The sequence below is a fragment of the Schistocerca serialis genome, chromosome 2, assembly GCF_023864345.2.
Source record: "Schistocerca serialis cubense isolate TAMUIC-IGC-003099 chromosome 2, iqSchSeri2.2, whole genome shotgun sequence".
NCBI lineage: Eukaryota > Metazoa > Arthropoda > Insecta > Orthoptera > Acrididae > Schistocerca > Schistocerca serialis.
In genome coordinates this window covers 687,460,524-687,479,903 of record NC_064639.1, presented here as the reverse complement: position 1 = coordinate 687,479,903, position 19,380 = coordinate 687,460,524, and the positions used below count along the sequence as shown (strand labels likewise).

Genomic DNA, 19,380 nt, shown 5'->3' with positions numbered 1-19,380 from the left:
GCACTGTGGCAAATGCCTTCTGCTGCTGACTGAGATGCTGCAATGCTGCAGTAAGAACCCCTTGCTGATCAACCAGCGGGTGTAAAAACTCATCCGTAACACCGTCATACATTGTAGATGCACCAGAGGATCAACCAGAGATTGAAAACCATGTGAAGAACAATCCCACACTCATCACTTGTGTTGTAACTCGGACACACAACACAACCGAGAATGTTAGTACACCTTTATTAGGAAGTAAACTCCTTGATTAACTGAAGTCAAATTTAATAGTTGTATTGCCTGTTAATAAGTGAGCTAAATTTCACAGGCTTTCACCCACAATCGATCACAGGTAGTTTTTTATCATCTTTAATTTGTTGCAGCTGCTTTCACAAGACACTGTAGTCATTAACATTGTTATAAATATCATCAGTGATAATTTGGTGTTTGGGTAAGCATCTCTTAGGCCATACTTTGAAAAATTGTTTGAAATATCTAAATGGGAAGCCGTGCGGATGCTATTCATTGTCTTCTTTACTTGGAACTTGAAAGCAGCTATTTCATTCCCTTAACTACCTCCACTGCATCAATGCTTCTGCTCAAAAATCAACTTCAGTTAAGATATAGATCTTTCATTTAAGGTGATTAGTATCAGAAAATTAAAGTCAGATGAAGTGATGTGATATGCGTGAGATGTGTTCTCCATTTCCATTACTATTCTATCAAATACTCCAAAGCCTTCTAGATTAAAAAGTCTTGCTCTAGTCTCAGTCAGCAGAAAGCAGAAGCCTTTGGTCAAATACTATATTTGATTCAACACCTGCTCATCACCTTTAAGATCTGTCAGTGTCATAGCAAAGTAACTGCAAGAACTCCATTGCTGAACATGAGTGAGTTGTGAGTCAAGCACACCGTTGCCACATACAATATGTTACCAGTAAACATCACCTGGTAGTGGTTATTTCTGTATGATGCTACTTGGACGACATGACACTGTTACAGTAACATGTGTTCACAGATGTGGGCAGGGACAAAGATTACTTCTCATATTCAGAAGATAGGAACACGAGAGGCAGAAGAGTGATCTCTCCTGGATAATTCTTAAACTGTCTTTTTCTTTTACGGACAGTTTCAGCGCTGCCTCTGTGCATGAGCCCTAGATAGGGGCCTATCACACCATGCTCTTGGTAACACCTCTGTGCATATGCTGTTAAATTTTGAGAAGAAGCTGTTACTTTGCAAAAAAAATTGCTGCTTCCTCAGTTTTACATACAGCTGCTGCTTATTTCATAAGGAAAGTTTAATATTTATGTGACTACATTGGTAATTTTTAAAGAAAATAGTTACATACATCTACAAATACAAAGTCCTAGTTATGGTATGTTACTACTTTTCATGCAGCTATATAATAACTACTGCTACTTACAATGTATAAGGTGCGTCAAATGAAAACAAGACAGATGAAAAAAAGTAATCAAACAGTTCATTAGTTCAAAATTAAGCACCATAACAGTTAATACATTTATTCCACTTGGAGACAAGATGGTCAATACCTCCATGGCAAAATGTTTATGGGTGCCTACAGTACCATGATAGTATCCAGGCACCCACCTTTTCCTCCAAAGCAAATCAGTGGTCACAAGTGTCTTTCTCTAGAACTCCAAAAATGTGGAAATCACATAGGGGCTTTATGGAGAATGTGTAAGGGCTTCCCAGCAAAACGTTTGCAGTGTAATCAAAACAACAGGCATACCTGCTCTGGTAAAGTCACAATGATCTTCTTCTTTGACTGCAAGTGCTCAGTGCACATTAACTTTCTGGATCATGGCACCACAGTTAACACACAGCAGTACATTGACACGTCTCAATAAGTCTCAACGATCTTCTTCTTTGACTGCAAGTGCTCAGTGCTCATTAACTTTCTGGAACATGGCACCACAGTTAACACACAGTAGTACATTGACACGTCTCAATAAGTGCACCATCATGCCCACATCCTCAGAAATGGCATCATTATGTTGCGGAATAATGCCCACCTGTATGTTGGCAAGTTTGTTTCAGCTATGCAGCAGAAGTTTTGGTGGAAATCCCTTACCCATTCTCCACACAGTCTCAATCTCTCTCCTTGCAATTTCTTTATTTTTGGAGCCCCAAATAAAGACATTCATGGCCATCAATTCGATTCAGAAGGAGAAATGCACACCTAGGTACAATCATGGTTCCATAGGCAACCACTAACATTTTTCCATGAAGGCACTGACCCTCTTGCCTATCAGTGGGATAAATGTATTAACCATTAACAGTTATGACAATTGCTTTTGAAATAATAAAAGTTTACTTACTTTTTTTTATCTGTTTGACTTCCATTTGACTGCCCCTTATAAGTAAGTACCTATCATCTAGGGACTATTTCATTAACTATAATTTGATTTTGTTAACTCGGATTTGCTGTGTGTATTTGTGAAGGACAATGCAGAGCATAACATTATAAATTGAGACATTCATAATTACTGTAAACAAACCAGACATGATTAGAATGTGATGCTAAGTGATAAAAGAGCTATTGATCATAATTCACTTGCTGGTTGAAGATATTCCCCTAACAGGTTGCAAAATGATAAAAAGAAAATCCATAGAAATCTTTCTGCAGCAAAAGTAAAACGATTTTTGATTAAGAGATGTTTATACTCACTTAAAAAATTGCAATACACCATTATCTGTGGTATAATATTTTGTATACATCCAGATCCACTGTATTAGTGATAGTATATACTTATATAAAGATATCAAATGGCTCTGAGCACTATGGGACTTAACTGCTGTGGTCATCAGTCCCCTAGAACTTAGAACTACTTAAACCTAACTAACCTAAGGACATCACACACATCCATGCCCGAGGCAGGATTCGAACCTGCGACCGTAGCGGTCACGCGGTTCCAGACTGAAGCGCCTTTAACCGCACGGCCACACCGGCCGGCTTAAAGATATCCAAACTACATGTGTCTGTTGCACTGTTGTGTATATACATCTACACCTGTCCTCTGAAAACTACTGTGAAATGCATGGCAGGTGGTATGTATATACAAAAAAAATCCAGAAAAATAAAGGCCATTCAGTTATACAAAATGAAAACCACAATAGTTATTGGACAAAGTCATGTGGACGTAATAAAATTCTAATCAAGCAACTGGAGTGGATTTTCATTAATTGAACAATGATTGCAGCATCACCGCTCTCAAAATATGGAAAAACGAAATAACAATTCTGTTACATACTTTCCTTTGCTTTTCTACATAATCACCTCCTACATTTAAACAGTTGTTGTATCTGGTCATGAGCTTCAGAATTCCCATGTTGCACTCTTCTCCTGCCAGTTCAGCAAGTGGACACTGCATTCTCCAACTCTTGATCTGTGAAAACTACAATGAGCTTTGCAAAATAGGAGGCAAAGAATGCGTTCTTGAGGAAATGTGCATTTCACCTTAACAGTGCTTGCCCTTGCACTGCTGTTGCAAGTCAAGAATTTCTGGATCAATTTGGGTGGGGAATTTGTGATCATCCACCCTATAGTCTTGACTTGTTCCTTGTGATTTCCACCATTTTCTTAAGCTGAAAGAGTTTCTGGTAGGTAAACATTTTGGAATCAGTGAAGAACTGGTGAATGCAGTGACCACCTGGCTTAATGAACTGGTAGCAGAAGAGTATAACATAGAAATTCTGAAGCTCGTGAGCAGATATGACAAATTTTTAAATGTAGGATGTGATTATGTAGAGAAGTGAAGGAAGCTTCATGTATGTAATAGAATTTTTTTCAATAAATATAGTGTATTTCATTAGTAGAACTATACCATCTTTTCTTTCTGGATGACCTCAATATTTTATTACATACTGTTGTGTGATTATATTAAGGTGAATGTATAAAAAAAACTGAATATGTTAAAGGCTTTAAATTATTAGGGGAAAATAAAAATTAATAGTATTGTAACATCAAAATTGTATCATCATATTTAGCAGACTTAGCTGTAGGAAAAGCAGCTTGACATAGCTGATAAAGTGAAGATTAAATTATGTTAGAATGCAAAATAATTTAGTATCATTAAACTTATGATACTTGTTATTGATTTGTCTTGTGTTGGTGCTCACACTGATGCCCAAAGCCTGGATGTGGTGCCCACATAGCTTAAGAGAGATGGGTCCTGCTCCTTCTTCATCACTCCTCTCCCCAAAGCAATTTACACATGGCTGAAATGCTTCATCTCCCTCTGGGATCAGCTAAGTTAAAGTGTATGCATAATATTATGTCACCACTGATCAGCCATTTAGTTAACAGTTTCTGCATTTGGTTTCACTGTTGTGTGCATTCCCAAATGCTATCTGATACACAACAATTGATATCACAGGAAGGCTTGTGTTTTTTAAAATCAGCTCCCTGAATTGCTAGAGCTCACAAGTGTGTCATATTTATTCTTACCAAATTATTCATAGTTGTTGCCCCGTACCCCTTTCCTGCTCAACATTTTATATGTAACCTGTAAATGAAACATGCATACATAATAAACACATAATTCACTGTGTCCACAGGTGGCACACTACAATCCACAAGCAAGTCTGTGATGTTGAAGCTGACTGCAATACAGCTACAACTGGAACATACAAGCAGCTATTCTATGGACCTGCTCTGTACCTTGATATTAAATCCATTTTAATGTTGACAATAATTGGTGTACTTTGTGGTCAGAACTAGGTTAATGCTGCAGTTGTGTGTGGGTATGTGGACGATGTAGTATAATGTCATTGGAAAACATTCCTTCGTGTGATATCATTTCCTATCAAACACTGATGTGCTTGGAAATGATATGGTACAATTATGCCAGAACTAGTATGTTTGTTGCCACAGTTAAGCCACTATGTTGCAGATGCTGGAGAGAATACAATCTTTTTGATACTGAAGCTACCAGAGATAAAATACAGGAAGCAAAAGCTGATTTACAACTTGTACAGAACCAACTGTAGTTTTAAGAATCAAAGAACATGAAAAGGAGACAGTAACTGAGAAATGAGTGGGTTGGTGCTATAGCCTATACTCCACCTTTTCAGTCTGTGGACTGAGGAAGTAGTAAATAAAACTAAGGAAAAATTTGGAATTGGAATTAAGTTCAAGCACGAAAAATTAAAACCTTTAAGGTTTGGTGATGACACTGTAATTCTGTCATACATGGCAAATGACTTGTAACATTAGTTGAAAGTAATGGATAGTATCTTGAAAAGAGGCTGTAAGATGAAAAAAAGTGGCACAAGGGCACCGGAGTGTTTTGGAATTAAATTACATAGGGCTGAAGGAATTAGATTAGGAAATTCGTTGATGAAAGCAGTAGAAAAGTATTGTTATTTGGTCATAAAAATAACTGACAATATCAGAAGCAAAGAGGATACAAATGTAAACTGGCAGTAGCAAAACAATATTTCCTGAAAGACAAAAATATTGTAACATCAGAAATAGATTTTTCAGAAAATATTTTTATGGCATGTAGCTTTCTGTGGAAATGAAATAGGCACAATAAACAGTGCAGACAAGAAGAGAACAAAAGCTTGCTGAAAGTGGTGCTATAGAAGAATGCTGAATATTAGATGGGTAGATTGAGTAACTAACTTAACAGTCACTTTTGGGACAACAGCATTTATTGAATACAAATAAACTTTTTGTAACAACAGATTGAAAATCTGTTTGCATCACCAACTCAAGCTTTTTGTCAAACCTCTCCTTAAGGTGATAGGAGAGATGTCAATAACTACTGACCTGTTTCACTGCTGACATCATTTTCCAAAATTTTTGAGAACGTGATGTATTGTAAAATAGAATCTCACTTGAGCAACAATAATATTCTCTGGAAATCACAGTTTGGAATTCAGAAGAATTGCTCCACTAGAATGCCATTTACATGTTCAGCCACCAAATTTTACAAGCATTAAATAATAAAATAGCACCAGTTGGTATTTTCTGCAGTCTGTATAATGCATTTGACTGTGTGAATCACAGTATTCTCCTATAACAAGGAAAACAATCCATTTTTGACAATGTAATTGGATAAATAAAAAATCTACTCACCAAGCGGCGACAGAATATGCAGATAAAAGAAGGTTATAATCACGCAAGCTTTCGGAGCCAGTGGCTCCTTCTGGCAGAAGGATTGAAGGGTAGGAAGAGGGGTGAAGGAAAAGGACTGATGAGGTCTAGGAAAAGGGGTAGATTTTTGAAAAGTCACCCAGAACTGTGAGTCAGCGGAGACTTACTGGACAGGATGAGAATGAAAGACTGATTGCTGGGGACTGATTTAGTCTAGTAAGTCTCCCCTGACCTACGATTCTGGGTGATTTTTCAAAAATCTATCCCTTTTCCTAGACCTCTCCAGACCTTTTCCTTCACCCCTCTTCCTACCCCTTTGATTCTTCTGCCAGAAGAAGCAGCCACTAACTCCAAAAGTTTGCATAATAAAGCTTTTTTGGCATACATCACACCTGAAACAACGACACCTTCTGCTCATTTTTGGTTTAACCATTGCAAAATACCAGCATCTGATTCAACAGTTGTAGAGCTCTTTGTGCCTTTTTCATGCAGACGATCCAGAACGAGAATAATATTTTCTGACAAAATCCTATATTTTCTGCTTATTCTTTTTAATGTTCCAAACAATCTGCATTCAGTACCAAATCAGCACTTAGTTTTGCAGCAGCTTCCCCCTTCTCAAATCTTTCAGTTAATTCTAATTTTTGTTTTAATGTCAACATGTTTCTTTTGTTTATCCATCTCTTTTACAAATCTCTTTTAACTTGCTTAATCAACAGTTACATGCCGATTAACATCAGGAAACTGAGTTTGTTTTTGATTTACACAGAACAAGCTGGGTGGTGGCAATGTGGGTGTTACTCTGTTGTCACCTGGCAGTCATTCAAATGATGGAAATGGCACTTATTTTCCCATGTGGTGGGTTGTTTATTGCTGTTTGATAGAGAAAAATATTGCACTTTTTTAGTTACACAAGAAATTTACAAATCAGATAATCTGCACACAAATAATTTGGAGTACACTGTATATGTAAACAATCTTCCATGTAATATACAACAAGCAGAATTAGTACTCTTTGCAGATCACACTAGTATTGTGATCAATCCGAGTGTATGTGCAGTGACAGAAGAAATGTTAAACAATGTTTTAAAAAGTATATTTGATTGGTTTTCTGGGAATGATCTCATCCTCACTTTTAAAAAGACACAACATATTCATTTTTGCACATCTAGGTGTGACACATGGTGAGAAATAATAAATAGGTGCAATCTTTAAAATTCTTATGTGTCCATATTGATGAGAATTTAAACTAGAAAAACCACATTTCGGCTCTTCTAACACAACTTAATTCAGCCACATTTGCATCTAGAATCACTGCAAATCTCGGGGAGAAACAGATCAGCAAGTTGATATATTTTCATTCAATAATGCCATATGGAATAATGTTCTGGGGTAAATCATCTATAAGAAAGAAAGTCTTCATTGCTCAAAAACATCCTTTAAGAATAATGCATGGTGCTCATCCATGATCATCTTGTAGACATGTGTTTAAGGAGTTGGCATTCTAACTACTGATTCACAATATATTGATTCCCCCATGATGTTTGTTGTAAAAAATTCATTGGAGTTCAAAAGGAACAATGATATCCATAATTACAATACCAGAAAGACAATTGAAATTCATTGCTTCACATTAAGGTTGTCTTTATCGCAATAAGGGGAGCATGTTGCTGCAACTAAAATTTTTTATAACTGACCCAGAGATAAAAAATGTGTGACAGGCAGCAAAGTAAAATTTGAAAACAGACTGAAAAGCTTCTCTTTGACAATGGCTCTTGTTCCATAGAAGAATGTCTATTATTGTAATATTTAAGAGGTGTTGGGTGGGAATTACTAAAAAAAAATATGTTAAGCATGTAGTCCATTTACAAATAAATTTGCGATGTGAATGTAAAATGACTCATTAGACATCATTACCACGTACTGTGTAAATGATCCATGGAACATGAAACTAACTAACTAAACTGTATCAGTCCACAAACTGAACAATAACAGTTATTCATAGAAATAATATAAACAATAGCTCCTGACAGAAACTGGTATAAAGTCCAGGTAGTAACAGTAGTGGTCATAGTTCACTTGCAGACGCAAGTTGGATAATGGAAAATAAGGGTGAGTCTGTCACCAGGCTGCCTTACCTTTAACTGCTGTGGATATTCATATGACTAGCCTGTGACAACATCAGCTTTCCCACTGCAGGCAGCTTCACTGGATGTGGTCAATGTAACACAGTAAATATGCCCCTATGTTCCTTAGTCATGGGTTACTCATGTGACTGGCGGGGTTGCTGATGTAATTGAGGCAATGAATCAAACTGGAGGGAAAAAATCTATCTTGGCACAGCTTGACTGAAGGAAAGGGTGGAGACTGATAGGACACATTGTGAGGCAGCAAGAAATAAATTACTTGGTAATGAAGGGAACTGTGGAGGATAAAAATTGTAGAGGGAGACCAGTTTTTGAATACATTTGTTAAAACATTTTAGGTTATGCTTTACTGTGTCCATTATTGATATCAATTGTAACTACAATTTAGTATTATCAATCGCAGCTGTGACTTGCAACAATAAACTTGAAGTTTCAGTTAATAAAGTAAGCAAGTTTGAATGGATGTAAGATTCTGTAGTTATGCAGAAATGAAAGGATTTGCACAACATAGACTAGCATGGGAGCTGCATAATACCATTCTTCAGCCTGATGACAAAACCAAGAAGTAATCATGGTACCAAAATATGCAATAAACATGGTACTCAGTGTAATCCCCAAGCAAATATGCCAACTAGCAACAATTTCACAATGTACTAGTTGTTTTGTCATTGCAAGGAATCAGTATATGAAAACTGCTATGCTATTCACAAACAAAACCCTGATGATAATCATAAGAAAGGGGAGGACTAAGAAAGTCAGGACACTTCATCACAATATTATATGGATGTCATTTGAGCTATAGTTAGTATTGGAGCAATTTGGCAGACATAATATGTTTTCATAACAAAATGAATCATCAAAAATAAAAATAAAAACTCCTCTGCTTCTGCAGTTTCATGTATCTTCCACATACCAGCGACTGTGATACACGTACTAGAGACATACAACCTTGTTGGTAGGGCAACCACATCTATGTGTTATCATCTTGGGTTCTAATAAACCTCTTCAGCTGTATTAGTCCTTTATTTTTTAAATCACTACCAGTTTAATGGCACTAAAAGCCCATTGTCAGGTGAATATATAACTAAAACATTAAAGCTAAAAAGCTCGGAACTCCGTACCCAACATTCATTGTCCGTCAGATCAAAACACTGCTAAAAGGTGGTATGTCATTGTTCACAGTTGCATATAGACCAGAGAAGTCAATGCACGCAACATATTGGATTGGAATCTGGCGGCTTTTTTATTCAATGACATACCACCTTTTGGCAGTGTTTTGTTCTGATGGACAATGAATGTTGGGTACAAAGTTCAGAGACTTTTAGCTCAAATGTTTTAGCTATATGCTCACCTAAAGATGTGGCTTTTAGTGACACAAAACCAGTAGTGATCTACAAAATAAAGGACTAAATACAGCTGAAGTGGTTTATTAGTACCCAAAATGAACATACTGAAGAGTGTGCAAATGTAACGATCGTGTAAGGTAGTAGTTTACTACTATGAAATATCTGTGATGTAATTTTAGAAATAATTATCGGTATCTCTTACTTGTGTCTCATTGTGCTCTCATTATATACACTCCTGGAAATTGAAATAAGAACACCGTGAATTCATTGTCCCAGGAAGGGGAAACTTTATTGACACATTCCTGGGGTCAGATACATCACATGATCACACTGACAGAACCACAGGCACATAGACACAGGCAACAGAGCATGCACAATGTCGGCACTAGTACAGTGTATATCCACCTTTCGCAGCAATGCAGGCTGCTATTCTCCCATGGAGACGATCGTAGAGATGCTGGATGTAGTCCTGTGGAACGGCTTGCCATGCCATTTCCACCTGGCGCCTCAGTTGGACCAGCGTTCGTGCTGGACGTGCAGACCGCGTGAGACGACGCTTCATCCAGTCCCAAACATGCTCAATGGGGGACAGATCCGGAGATCTTGCTGACCAGGGTAGTTGACTTACACCTTCTATAGCACGTTGGGTGGCACGGGATACATGCGGACGTGCATTGTCCTGTTGGAACAGCAAGTTCCCTTGCCGGTCTAGGAATGGTAGAACGATGGGTTCGATGACGGTTTGGATGTACCGTGCACTATTCAGTGTCCCCTCGACGATCACCAGTGGTGTACGGCCAGTGTAGGAGATCGCTCCCCACACCATGATGCCGGGTGTTGGCCCTGTGTGCCTCGGTCGTATGCAGTCCTGATTGTGGCGCTCACCTGCACGGCACCAAACACGCATACGACCATCATTGGCACCAAGGCAGAAGCGACTCTCATCGCTGAAGACGACACGTCTCCATTCGTCCCTCCATTCACGCCTGTCGCGACACCACTGGAGGCGGGCTGCACGATGTTGGGGCGTGAGTAGAAGGCGGCCTAACGGTGTGCGGGACCGTAGCCCAGCTTCATGGAGACGGTTGCGAATGGTCCTCGCCGATACCCCAGGATCAACAGCGTCCCTAATTTGCTGGGAAGTGGCGGTGCGGTCCCCTACGGCACTGCGTAGGATCCTACGGTCTTGGCGTGCATCCGTGCTTCGCTGCGGTCCGGTCCCAGGTCGACGGGCACATGCACCTTCCGCCGACCACTGGCGACAACATCGATGTACTGTGGAGACCTCACGCCCCACGTGTTGAGCAATTCGGCGGTACGTCCACCCGGCCTCCCGCATGCCCACTATACGCCCTCGCTCAAAGTCCGTCAACTGCACATACGGTTCACGTCCACGCTGTCGCGGCATGCTACCAGTGTTAAAGACTGCGATGGAGCTCCGTATGCCACGGCAAACTGGCTGACACTGACGGCGGCGGTGCACAAATGCTGCGCAGCTAGCGCCATTCGACGGCCAACACCGCGGTTCCTGGTGTGTCCGCTGTGCCGTGCGTGTGATCATTGCTTGTACAGCCCTCTCGCAGTGTCCGGAGCAAGTATGGTGGGTCTGACACACCGGTGTCAATGTGTTCTTTTTTCCATTTCCAGGAGTGTATGTCATAACATCAAGATTTGACACAGGATTTATGCCTGAAGCATTTGTAAAATCCTACATTTAATATAATCTTATTTTTATCACGCTTTAGCGACTCCGCAAAGTTCTTGAAGACTTGTCTCTTGCCTCAAGTATTGTTGCAGTGCTGAATCCAGGAAGAAGAGGTGTTGGTAAGTGTGAATGTATATGAATAATTAATTACACGAAGTGCATTTTCCAAGTTGTAAACACTTTTCATAGATGTAATGAACAGTCTTATGTCAACTGTAATTTTTTATGCCAAATAATGTGGATTTTAGAATGAAATTGTTGAAGAAATAATTTTTCCATGCAGAATATACAAAGGCGGCATGTGCCTGTAAGGCACAACCTTTTCAATCATCCATTGTGTTCCACAGATCCCATCAAGATGTAAAAAGTTCAGAGATACAGAAAAAGTCAATACATAAATAATCATAAGACAAAGGCATCATAGAAATTTAATCTGTGTACTGTGTTGTATTAGCAATAGACTATCAGCCTTAAGCCTCTTAATTTAACTGAGTAACTTAGTTAGAAAGTTGCCACTTACAAAAAGCTTTTGCCTCCTCAGTTTTACTGTATATGTAGTTGGTGTTCATCTGCCATTAGGAGCTTAACATTTACTTTGCTACAATGATATTTCTCTAAGCAAATATTTGTTATACCCGTAAATACTGAGCCATATTTATAATATGTTATTACTTACCATACAGCATTATAACAAACACTACTGCTTACCATATAGCTAACAGAACTTTTCTACCTCTTGAAACAAGATAGGCATATAATTTGCAGAAAGAGTGGCTAATGAGGTATGTTTTTTATTTTCTTCAGAATTGTTAGGGATTGCCAATACCTTGCTGTATGTTTGATGGTAGCTTGTTGAATCTCTTACCGCCAGAGTACGTAACTACTTTCCGAATCCTGGATGTAAAGCCACTGCTGAAGCCGCATGAAAATCAGATTATCTTTCCATTCATGTGGTGACGGTCAGCATGTCTACAGCATTTGTAAGTCACCTATGCCTCACATGGGTGTTTTTAAATGGCAAATGCAGTTAATCCAACATGAGGGTTGATACGTGATACCAATTCATCTGGACATATTCTAGCAACAGTTGTTGGGAGTAATAATGGGACTTAGCTTAACCAAGCAAAAGGGTCATGATGATTGATTGTATCTCTATAATAAAAAAAATACAAAACTGACAAAATCAGGAAACTCACAGACAAACAAACCAGACTGCAAATGAGAATCAACAAAAAGACAATAGGAAGAGTGATTTCCTATGAAGAAAGAAGGATTAGATCTAAGAGAATGAAGAAGTACTGGGCTGACAGGAAACTGAAAAATTCTTTGTATAAAGTTGGCTAGAGTGGTCCAATGAAGGCCATAAAATGTAAATAATAATAATAAGAAGAAGAAGAAAATTAAATGGCCTGTTGTGGATGGCTCTTTATACTGAACTGTGGTAATGGGCAATTTCTAGGACACTTGCCTCATTCTTCTTATATCAAGATTGTTCAGACATGGTGTTCTGTCTGAATCAGCTGTATTGTTTGTGTGAACCTCCCAGAACTACAGATGGGTGCCAGCACTCAGATTTCATGAAGATACCCTATTCGGGACATATTCATGAAACTGAGAATTTGTTATGGAAGAACAACACAGCTATGTCAAAATGCTTTTGTTGTAGGATAAGAGGAGCGAATTTATAATGAAGTTTTTTCTTGGAAGTGACTGAGGTGATTGTTGCAGAGCGATGGCCTAAGGAGCCGAAAGCCGAGTCACAATGAACTAATAAATAATACTGTGGAGTTACATTGCACCATCAATTCCATTGGTGGATCATATCATATAAATATATTGTGAATGAATATCTTGCTGAATAACAAAAGAAATGAAAAAAGAGGCAGCTTTTGAAACACAAAACAATGTGAAGCCTTAATGAAAATCTGAAAAAAAAAAACCAGCAATTTTTATTTGGACATTTGATTCACCTAATACATGCATCAACGACAGCATTGCATTGTCCTGGGGTTGGGTTGGGTTGGGTTGTTTGGGGAAAGAGATCAAACTGCAAGGTCTTTCGGTCTCATCGAATTATGGAAGGATGGGGAAGGAAGTCAGTCATGCCCTTTCACAGGAACCATCCCGGCATTTGCCTGGAGCGATTTAGGGAAATCATGGAAAACCTAAATCAGGATGGTTGGACGCAGGATTGAACCGTCGTCCTCCCGAATGTGAGTCCAGTGTGCTGACCACTGCGCAACTTCGCTCGGTCATTGGCCTGGTATCTCATACAGATGTGTAGCTATTATGACTGTTGCTGTACTGATCAGAAGACCACCCCTTACATTGTTTGTAAACATAATCACAGTTACCATGAGCACTAAGTGTAGAACAGCACACTAGAAAGGACTGCAGCATTGCAGTTGAAAGTAAACCATCAACAGGAACATATTACAGATATCTGTGAAATGGTAGAGTCAACATTTATCATGCCACTGAGGACAATTGAGAACAATGATTTGAGTCCACATATCATGTTATGCCCACAAGGCTTATTAACCAAGGACACTGCTTGACGTGTGCACCTGAGTCAAAGTGATGTGATGCAGAGATGGAATCAGTTCCATTTGGCAGGTAGTGCTGAGGACTTACGGTGCATAGGCCATTCACATTTGACAGGTGCACAGGGTGTTTGATATCTACAAGCAACTGTGAGCTGAGTGATCTAGAGCTGAATTCAGCGTTTAAAGAGGCTGCATGTTGTGATGTATCACATCAAACTGTTTGGAGACAATTGAATGATGTGTATCTCCATTCGTGATGCCATGACAAGCACCAACTCGTATGCCACCACACCATGGCGTCCATTACAGGTGGACAAGAAATCTTGCAGAATGGATGCCTCAGGATTGGTGTTGGGTTTTGTTTATGAATGAAACTTGAATCTGTTTGTATCCTAATAACAACTCACATGTTTGGATACAACCTAGTAATATCAAATGCCCCCAACACTGTTAGCTAATAGGAAGCAGTAAAGCCCAATTTATTACAAGTACTGAAAGCTCAGTAAAGCCAGAGATAAGTTCAGCTGAAAGTTTCAAAAAGAACCTAACAGGTTCAGGAAGGATAGATTAATGGCAGTGGTGTGTTTGTTGCTGTTTGAAGAAGTTTATCTTATAATGAAATTGAAGTAGACAGTTCTTGTGAGGTAGTATAGATAGAGGTTATGCTTGGCAACTGAAATAAATTAATAATTGGTCTCTTGCTGACCCCCCCCCCCCTCCCCCCTTATGCAGATGATTAATTTATAGAACAGTTCAGAGAAAACCCAAGTTTCATCTCAAATAGGTACTCCAGTAATACTGTTATAATTGGTGATGACTTCAGTCTATCTTTGATATGTTGGAAAAAATACATGTTCAAAGCCAGTGCTAGGTATAAAACATAGTCAGAAATTGTACTAAATGCTTTCTCTGAAAATTATTTTGGGCAGTTAGTTCAGGAGCCCACTTGAAGTGTAAATGTTTGTGAAAATATACTTGACCTCATAGCAACAAATAATCCTGAACAAATGGGAAGTATTATGATGGACATATGTCTGCTTGTGTCTGTATATGTGTGGATGGATATGTGTGTGTGTGCGAGCGTATACCTGTCCTTGTTTCCCCCTAAGGTAAGTCTTTCCACTCCTGGGATTGGAATGACTCCTTACCCTCTCCCTTAAAACCCATATCCTTTCGTCTTTCCCTCTCCTTCCCTCTTTCATGACGAAGCAACCGTTGGTTGCGAAAGCTTGAAATTCTGTGTGTGTGTTTGTGTGTCTGTCTACCAGTGCTTTCCCATTTGGTAAGTCATGGAATCTTTGTTTTTAATATATATAGTAACTTACAAAACGAAAGCGTTGGTACATTGATAGAAACAATAACAATAACAAACACAAACACACACACAAATTTCGCACACATATCCATCGGCACATAACAGACACAAGAAGACATATGTAAAGGCAAATAGTTTGGGTAGAGATGTCAGTCGAGGCAGAAGTACAGAGGCAAAGATGTTATTGAATGACAGGTGAGGTATGAGCGGCGGCGGCAACTTGAAATTAGCGGAGGTTGAGGCTTGGTGGGTAACAGGAAGAGAGGATATATTGAAGGGCAAGTTCCCATCTCCAGAGTTCTGATAGGTTGGTGTCAGTGGGAAGTATCCAGATGACCCGGAACTGTTCAAATTGAACCCTGCCTGGAACAGTTCCGTCCTCCGTCACAGCGGGACTCACCTCCTCTACCTCAAAATCACCCTCTCCAAACCTTCTAGGAATTTCTCACTTCCAGCCTTGCCTCTCAATCCTTCTTGAAAAACCTTAATCCTATTCCCAACATCACCACAGCTGAAGCCCAGGCTATCTGTGATCTTAAGGCTGACCGATCCACCTTCATTCTTCCGGCGGACAAGGGTTCCACGACCATGGTACTTGATCGTCGGGAGTATGTGGCTGAGGGACTGTGTCAGCTTTCAGACAACACTACATACAAAGTTTGCCAAGGTAATCCCATTCCTGATGTCCAGGCAGAGCTTCAAGGAATCTTCAGAACCTTAGGCCCCCTACAAAACCTTTCACCTGACTCCATCAACCTCCTGACCCCACTGACACCCCGCACCCCTATCTTCTACCTACTTCCTAAAGTTCACAAACCCAATCATCCCAGCTGCCCCATTGTAGCTGGCTACCAAGCCCCCACAAAACGTATCTCTGCCTATGTAGATCAACATCTTCAACCCATTACATGCAGTCTCCCATCCTTCATCAAAGACACCAACCATTTTCTCGAACGCCTGGACTCCTTACCCAATCTGTTACCCCCGGAACCCATCCTTGTAACCATTGATGCCACTTCCTTATACACAAATATCCCGCACGTCCAGGGCCTCGCTGCGATGGAGCACTTCCTTTCATGCCGATCACCTGCCACCCTACCTAAAACCTCTTTCCTCATTACCTTAGCCAGCTTCATCCTAATTCACAACTTCTTCACTTTCGAAAGCCAGACATACCAACAATTAAAGGGAACAGCCATGGGTACCAGGATGGCCCCCTCGTACGCCAACCTATTTATGGGTCGCTTAGAGGAAGCCTTCCTGGTTACCCAGGCCTGCCAACCCAAAGTTTGGTACAGATTTATTGATGACATCTTCATGACCTGGACTCACAGTGAAGAAGAACTCCAGAATTTCCTCTCCAACCTCAACTCCTTTGGTTCCATCAGATTCACCTGGTCCTACTCCAAATCCCATGCCACTTTCCTCGACATTGACCTCCATCTGTCCAATGGCCAGCTTCACACATCCGTCCACATCAAACCCACCAACAAGCAACAGTACCTCCATTATGACAGCTGCCACCCATTCCAAACAAACGGTCCCTTCCCTACAGCGTAGGTCTTCATGGCAAATGAATCTGCTCCAGTCCTGAATCCCTGAACCATTACACCAACAACCTGAAAACAGCTTTCGCATCCCACAAATACCCTCCCGACCTGGTACAGAAGCAAATAACCAGAGCCACTTCCTCATCCCCCCAAACCCGGAACCTCCCACAGATGAATTGCAAAAGTGCCCCACTTGTGACAGGATACTTTCTGGGACTGGATCAGACTCTGAATGTGGCTCTCCAGCAGGGATACGACTTCCTCAAATTCTGCCCTGAAATGAGATCCATCCTTCACAAAATCCTCCCCACTCCACCAAGAGTGTCTTTCCGCCGTCCACCTAACCTTCGTAACCTCTTGGTTCATCCCTATGAAATCCCCAAACCACCTTCCCTACCCTCTGGCTCCTACCCTTGCAACCGCCCCTGGTGTAAAACCTGTCCCATGTACCCTCCCACCACCACCTACTCCAGTCCTGTAACCCGGAAGGTGTACACGATCAAAGTCAGAGCCACGTGTGACAGCACCCATATGATTTACTGACTGACCTGCCTACACTGTGACGCTTTCTATGTGGTAATGACCAGCAACAAACTGTCCATTCGCATGAATGGACACAGGCATTCAGTGTTTGTTGGTAATGAGGATCACCCTGTGGCTAAAGATGCCTTGGTGCACAGCCAGCACATCTTGGCACAGTGTTACACCATCCGGGTTATCTGGATACTTCCCACTGACACCAGCCTATCAGAACTCCGGAGATAGGAACTTGCCCTTCAATATATCCTCTCTTTCCGTTACCCACCAGGCCTCAACCTCCGCTAATTTCAAGTTGCCGCCGCTCATACCTCACATGTGATTCAATAACATCTTTGCCTCTGTACTTCCGCCTCGACTGACATCTCTACCCAAACTATTTGCCTTTACATATGTCTGCTTGTGTCTGTTGTGTGCGGATGGATATGTGTGTGTGTGCGAGTGTATACCTGTCCCTTTTTACCCCCCAAGGTAAGTCTTTCTGCTCCTGGGATTGAAATGACTCCTTACCCTCTCCCCTTAAAACCCACATACTTTCGTCTTTCCCCTCCTTCCCTCTTTCCTGATGAAGCAACCGTCACGAAAGCTTGAAATTTGTGTGTGTGTTTGTGTTTCTTATTGTTATTGTTTCTATCAATGTACCAACGCTTTCGTTTGGTAAGTTACAGAATCTTTGTTTGTAGATACATTTTTTCCACATGGAATGTGTGTGTGTGTGTGTGTGTAAGCAGACATTTGTAAAGGCTGTGTCTGTGTATGTGCGGATGGATATGTGTGTGTGTGCGAGTGTATACCTGTCCTTTTTTCCCCCTAAGGTAAGTCTTTCCACTCCCTTAAAACCCACATCCTTTCGTCTTTCCCTCTCCTTCCCTCTTTCCTGACGAAGCAACTGTTGGTTGCGAAAGCTTGAATTTTGTGTGTATGTTTGTGTTTGTTTGGGTGTCTATCGACATGCCAGCGCTTTCGTTTGGTATGTCACATCATCTTTGTTTTTAGATATATTTTTCCCACGTGGAATGTTTCCCCTCTGTTTTTTTTTATATATATTTATATATATATATATATATATATATATATATATATATATATATATATATATATATATATAAACTTGACACCAAAAATTTCCATAGCAAAAGACTGAAGTTACACCACCAGTATTCAGAAAAGGAAATAGGAGTAAACCACTGAATTACAGATTCTTGTCACTAACGTTGAGTTGCAGTAGGATTTTGGAACAGATAATGTGTTCAGACATTATGAATTATATCAAAGGCAATGTTCTGTTGATACACAGCATGAATTCAGAAAACATTATTTTAGTGAAACACAACTAGCTCTTTATTTGCATGAAATAATGATTGCTACTAACAGGGGATCAAATTAATTCCATATTTCTGTATTTCCCGAAGGCTTGTGGCATTGCTCCTTACAAGAGACTTCTAATCGAATTGCCTTCCTATGGAGTATAACTTCAGTCATGCAACTGGATTTGTATTTTTCTGTTCAAAAGCTCACAGTACATACTAATCAATTCAAAATCATCAAGTGAAACAGAAGTGATATCTAGTGTTCCCCTTTTTCTAATCTATACAGGGTGTTACAAAAAGGTACGGCCAAACTTTCAGGAAACATTCCTCACACACAAAGAAAGAAAATATGTTATGTGGACATGTGTCCGGAAAAGCTTACTTTCCACGTTAGAGCTCATTTTATTACTTCTCTTCAAATCACATTAATCATGGAATGGAAACACACAGCAACAGAACGTACCAGCGTGACTTCAAACACTTTGTTACAGGAAATGTTCACAATGTCCTCCGTTAGCGAGGATACATGCATCCACCCTCCGTCGCATGGAATCCCTGATGCACTGATGCAGCCCTGGAGAATGGTGTATTGTATCACAGCCGTCCACAATACGAGCACGAAGAGTCTCTACATTTGGTACCGGGGTTGCGTAGACAAGAGCTTTCAAATGCCCCCATAAATAAAAGTTGAGAGGGATGAGGTCAGGAGCGCATGGAGGCCATGGAATTGGTCCGCCTCTACCAACCCATCGGTCACCGAATCTGTTGTTGAGAAGCATACGAACATTTCGACTGAAATGTGCAGGAGCTCCATCGTG

The 19,380-nt window shown here is 40.2% G+C and overlaps 1 protein-coding gene across 2 annotated transcripts in view; it reads left to right on the top strand.

Annotated features, from left to right (window-relative positions):
* Positions 1 to 19,380, top strand: part of LOC126457814 (tRNA (uracil-5-)-methyltransferase homolog B-like) — a 119,444-nt gene that overhangs the window by 76,772 nt on the left and 23,292 nt on the right. For both annotated transcript variants that reach the window (XM_050094432.1, XM_050094433.1), the window contains exon 7: positions 11,345 to 11,423. In XM_050094432.1, coding sequence (XP_049950389.1) covers positions 11,345 to 11,423 — 79 coding nt within the window. The remainder of the gene's footprint in view (positions 1 to 11,344; positions 11,424 to 19,380) is intronic.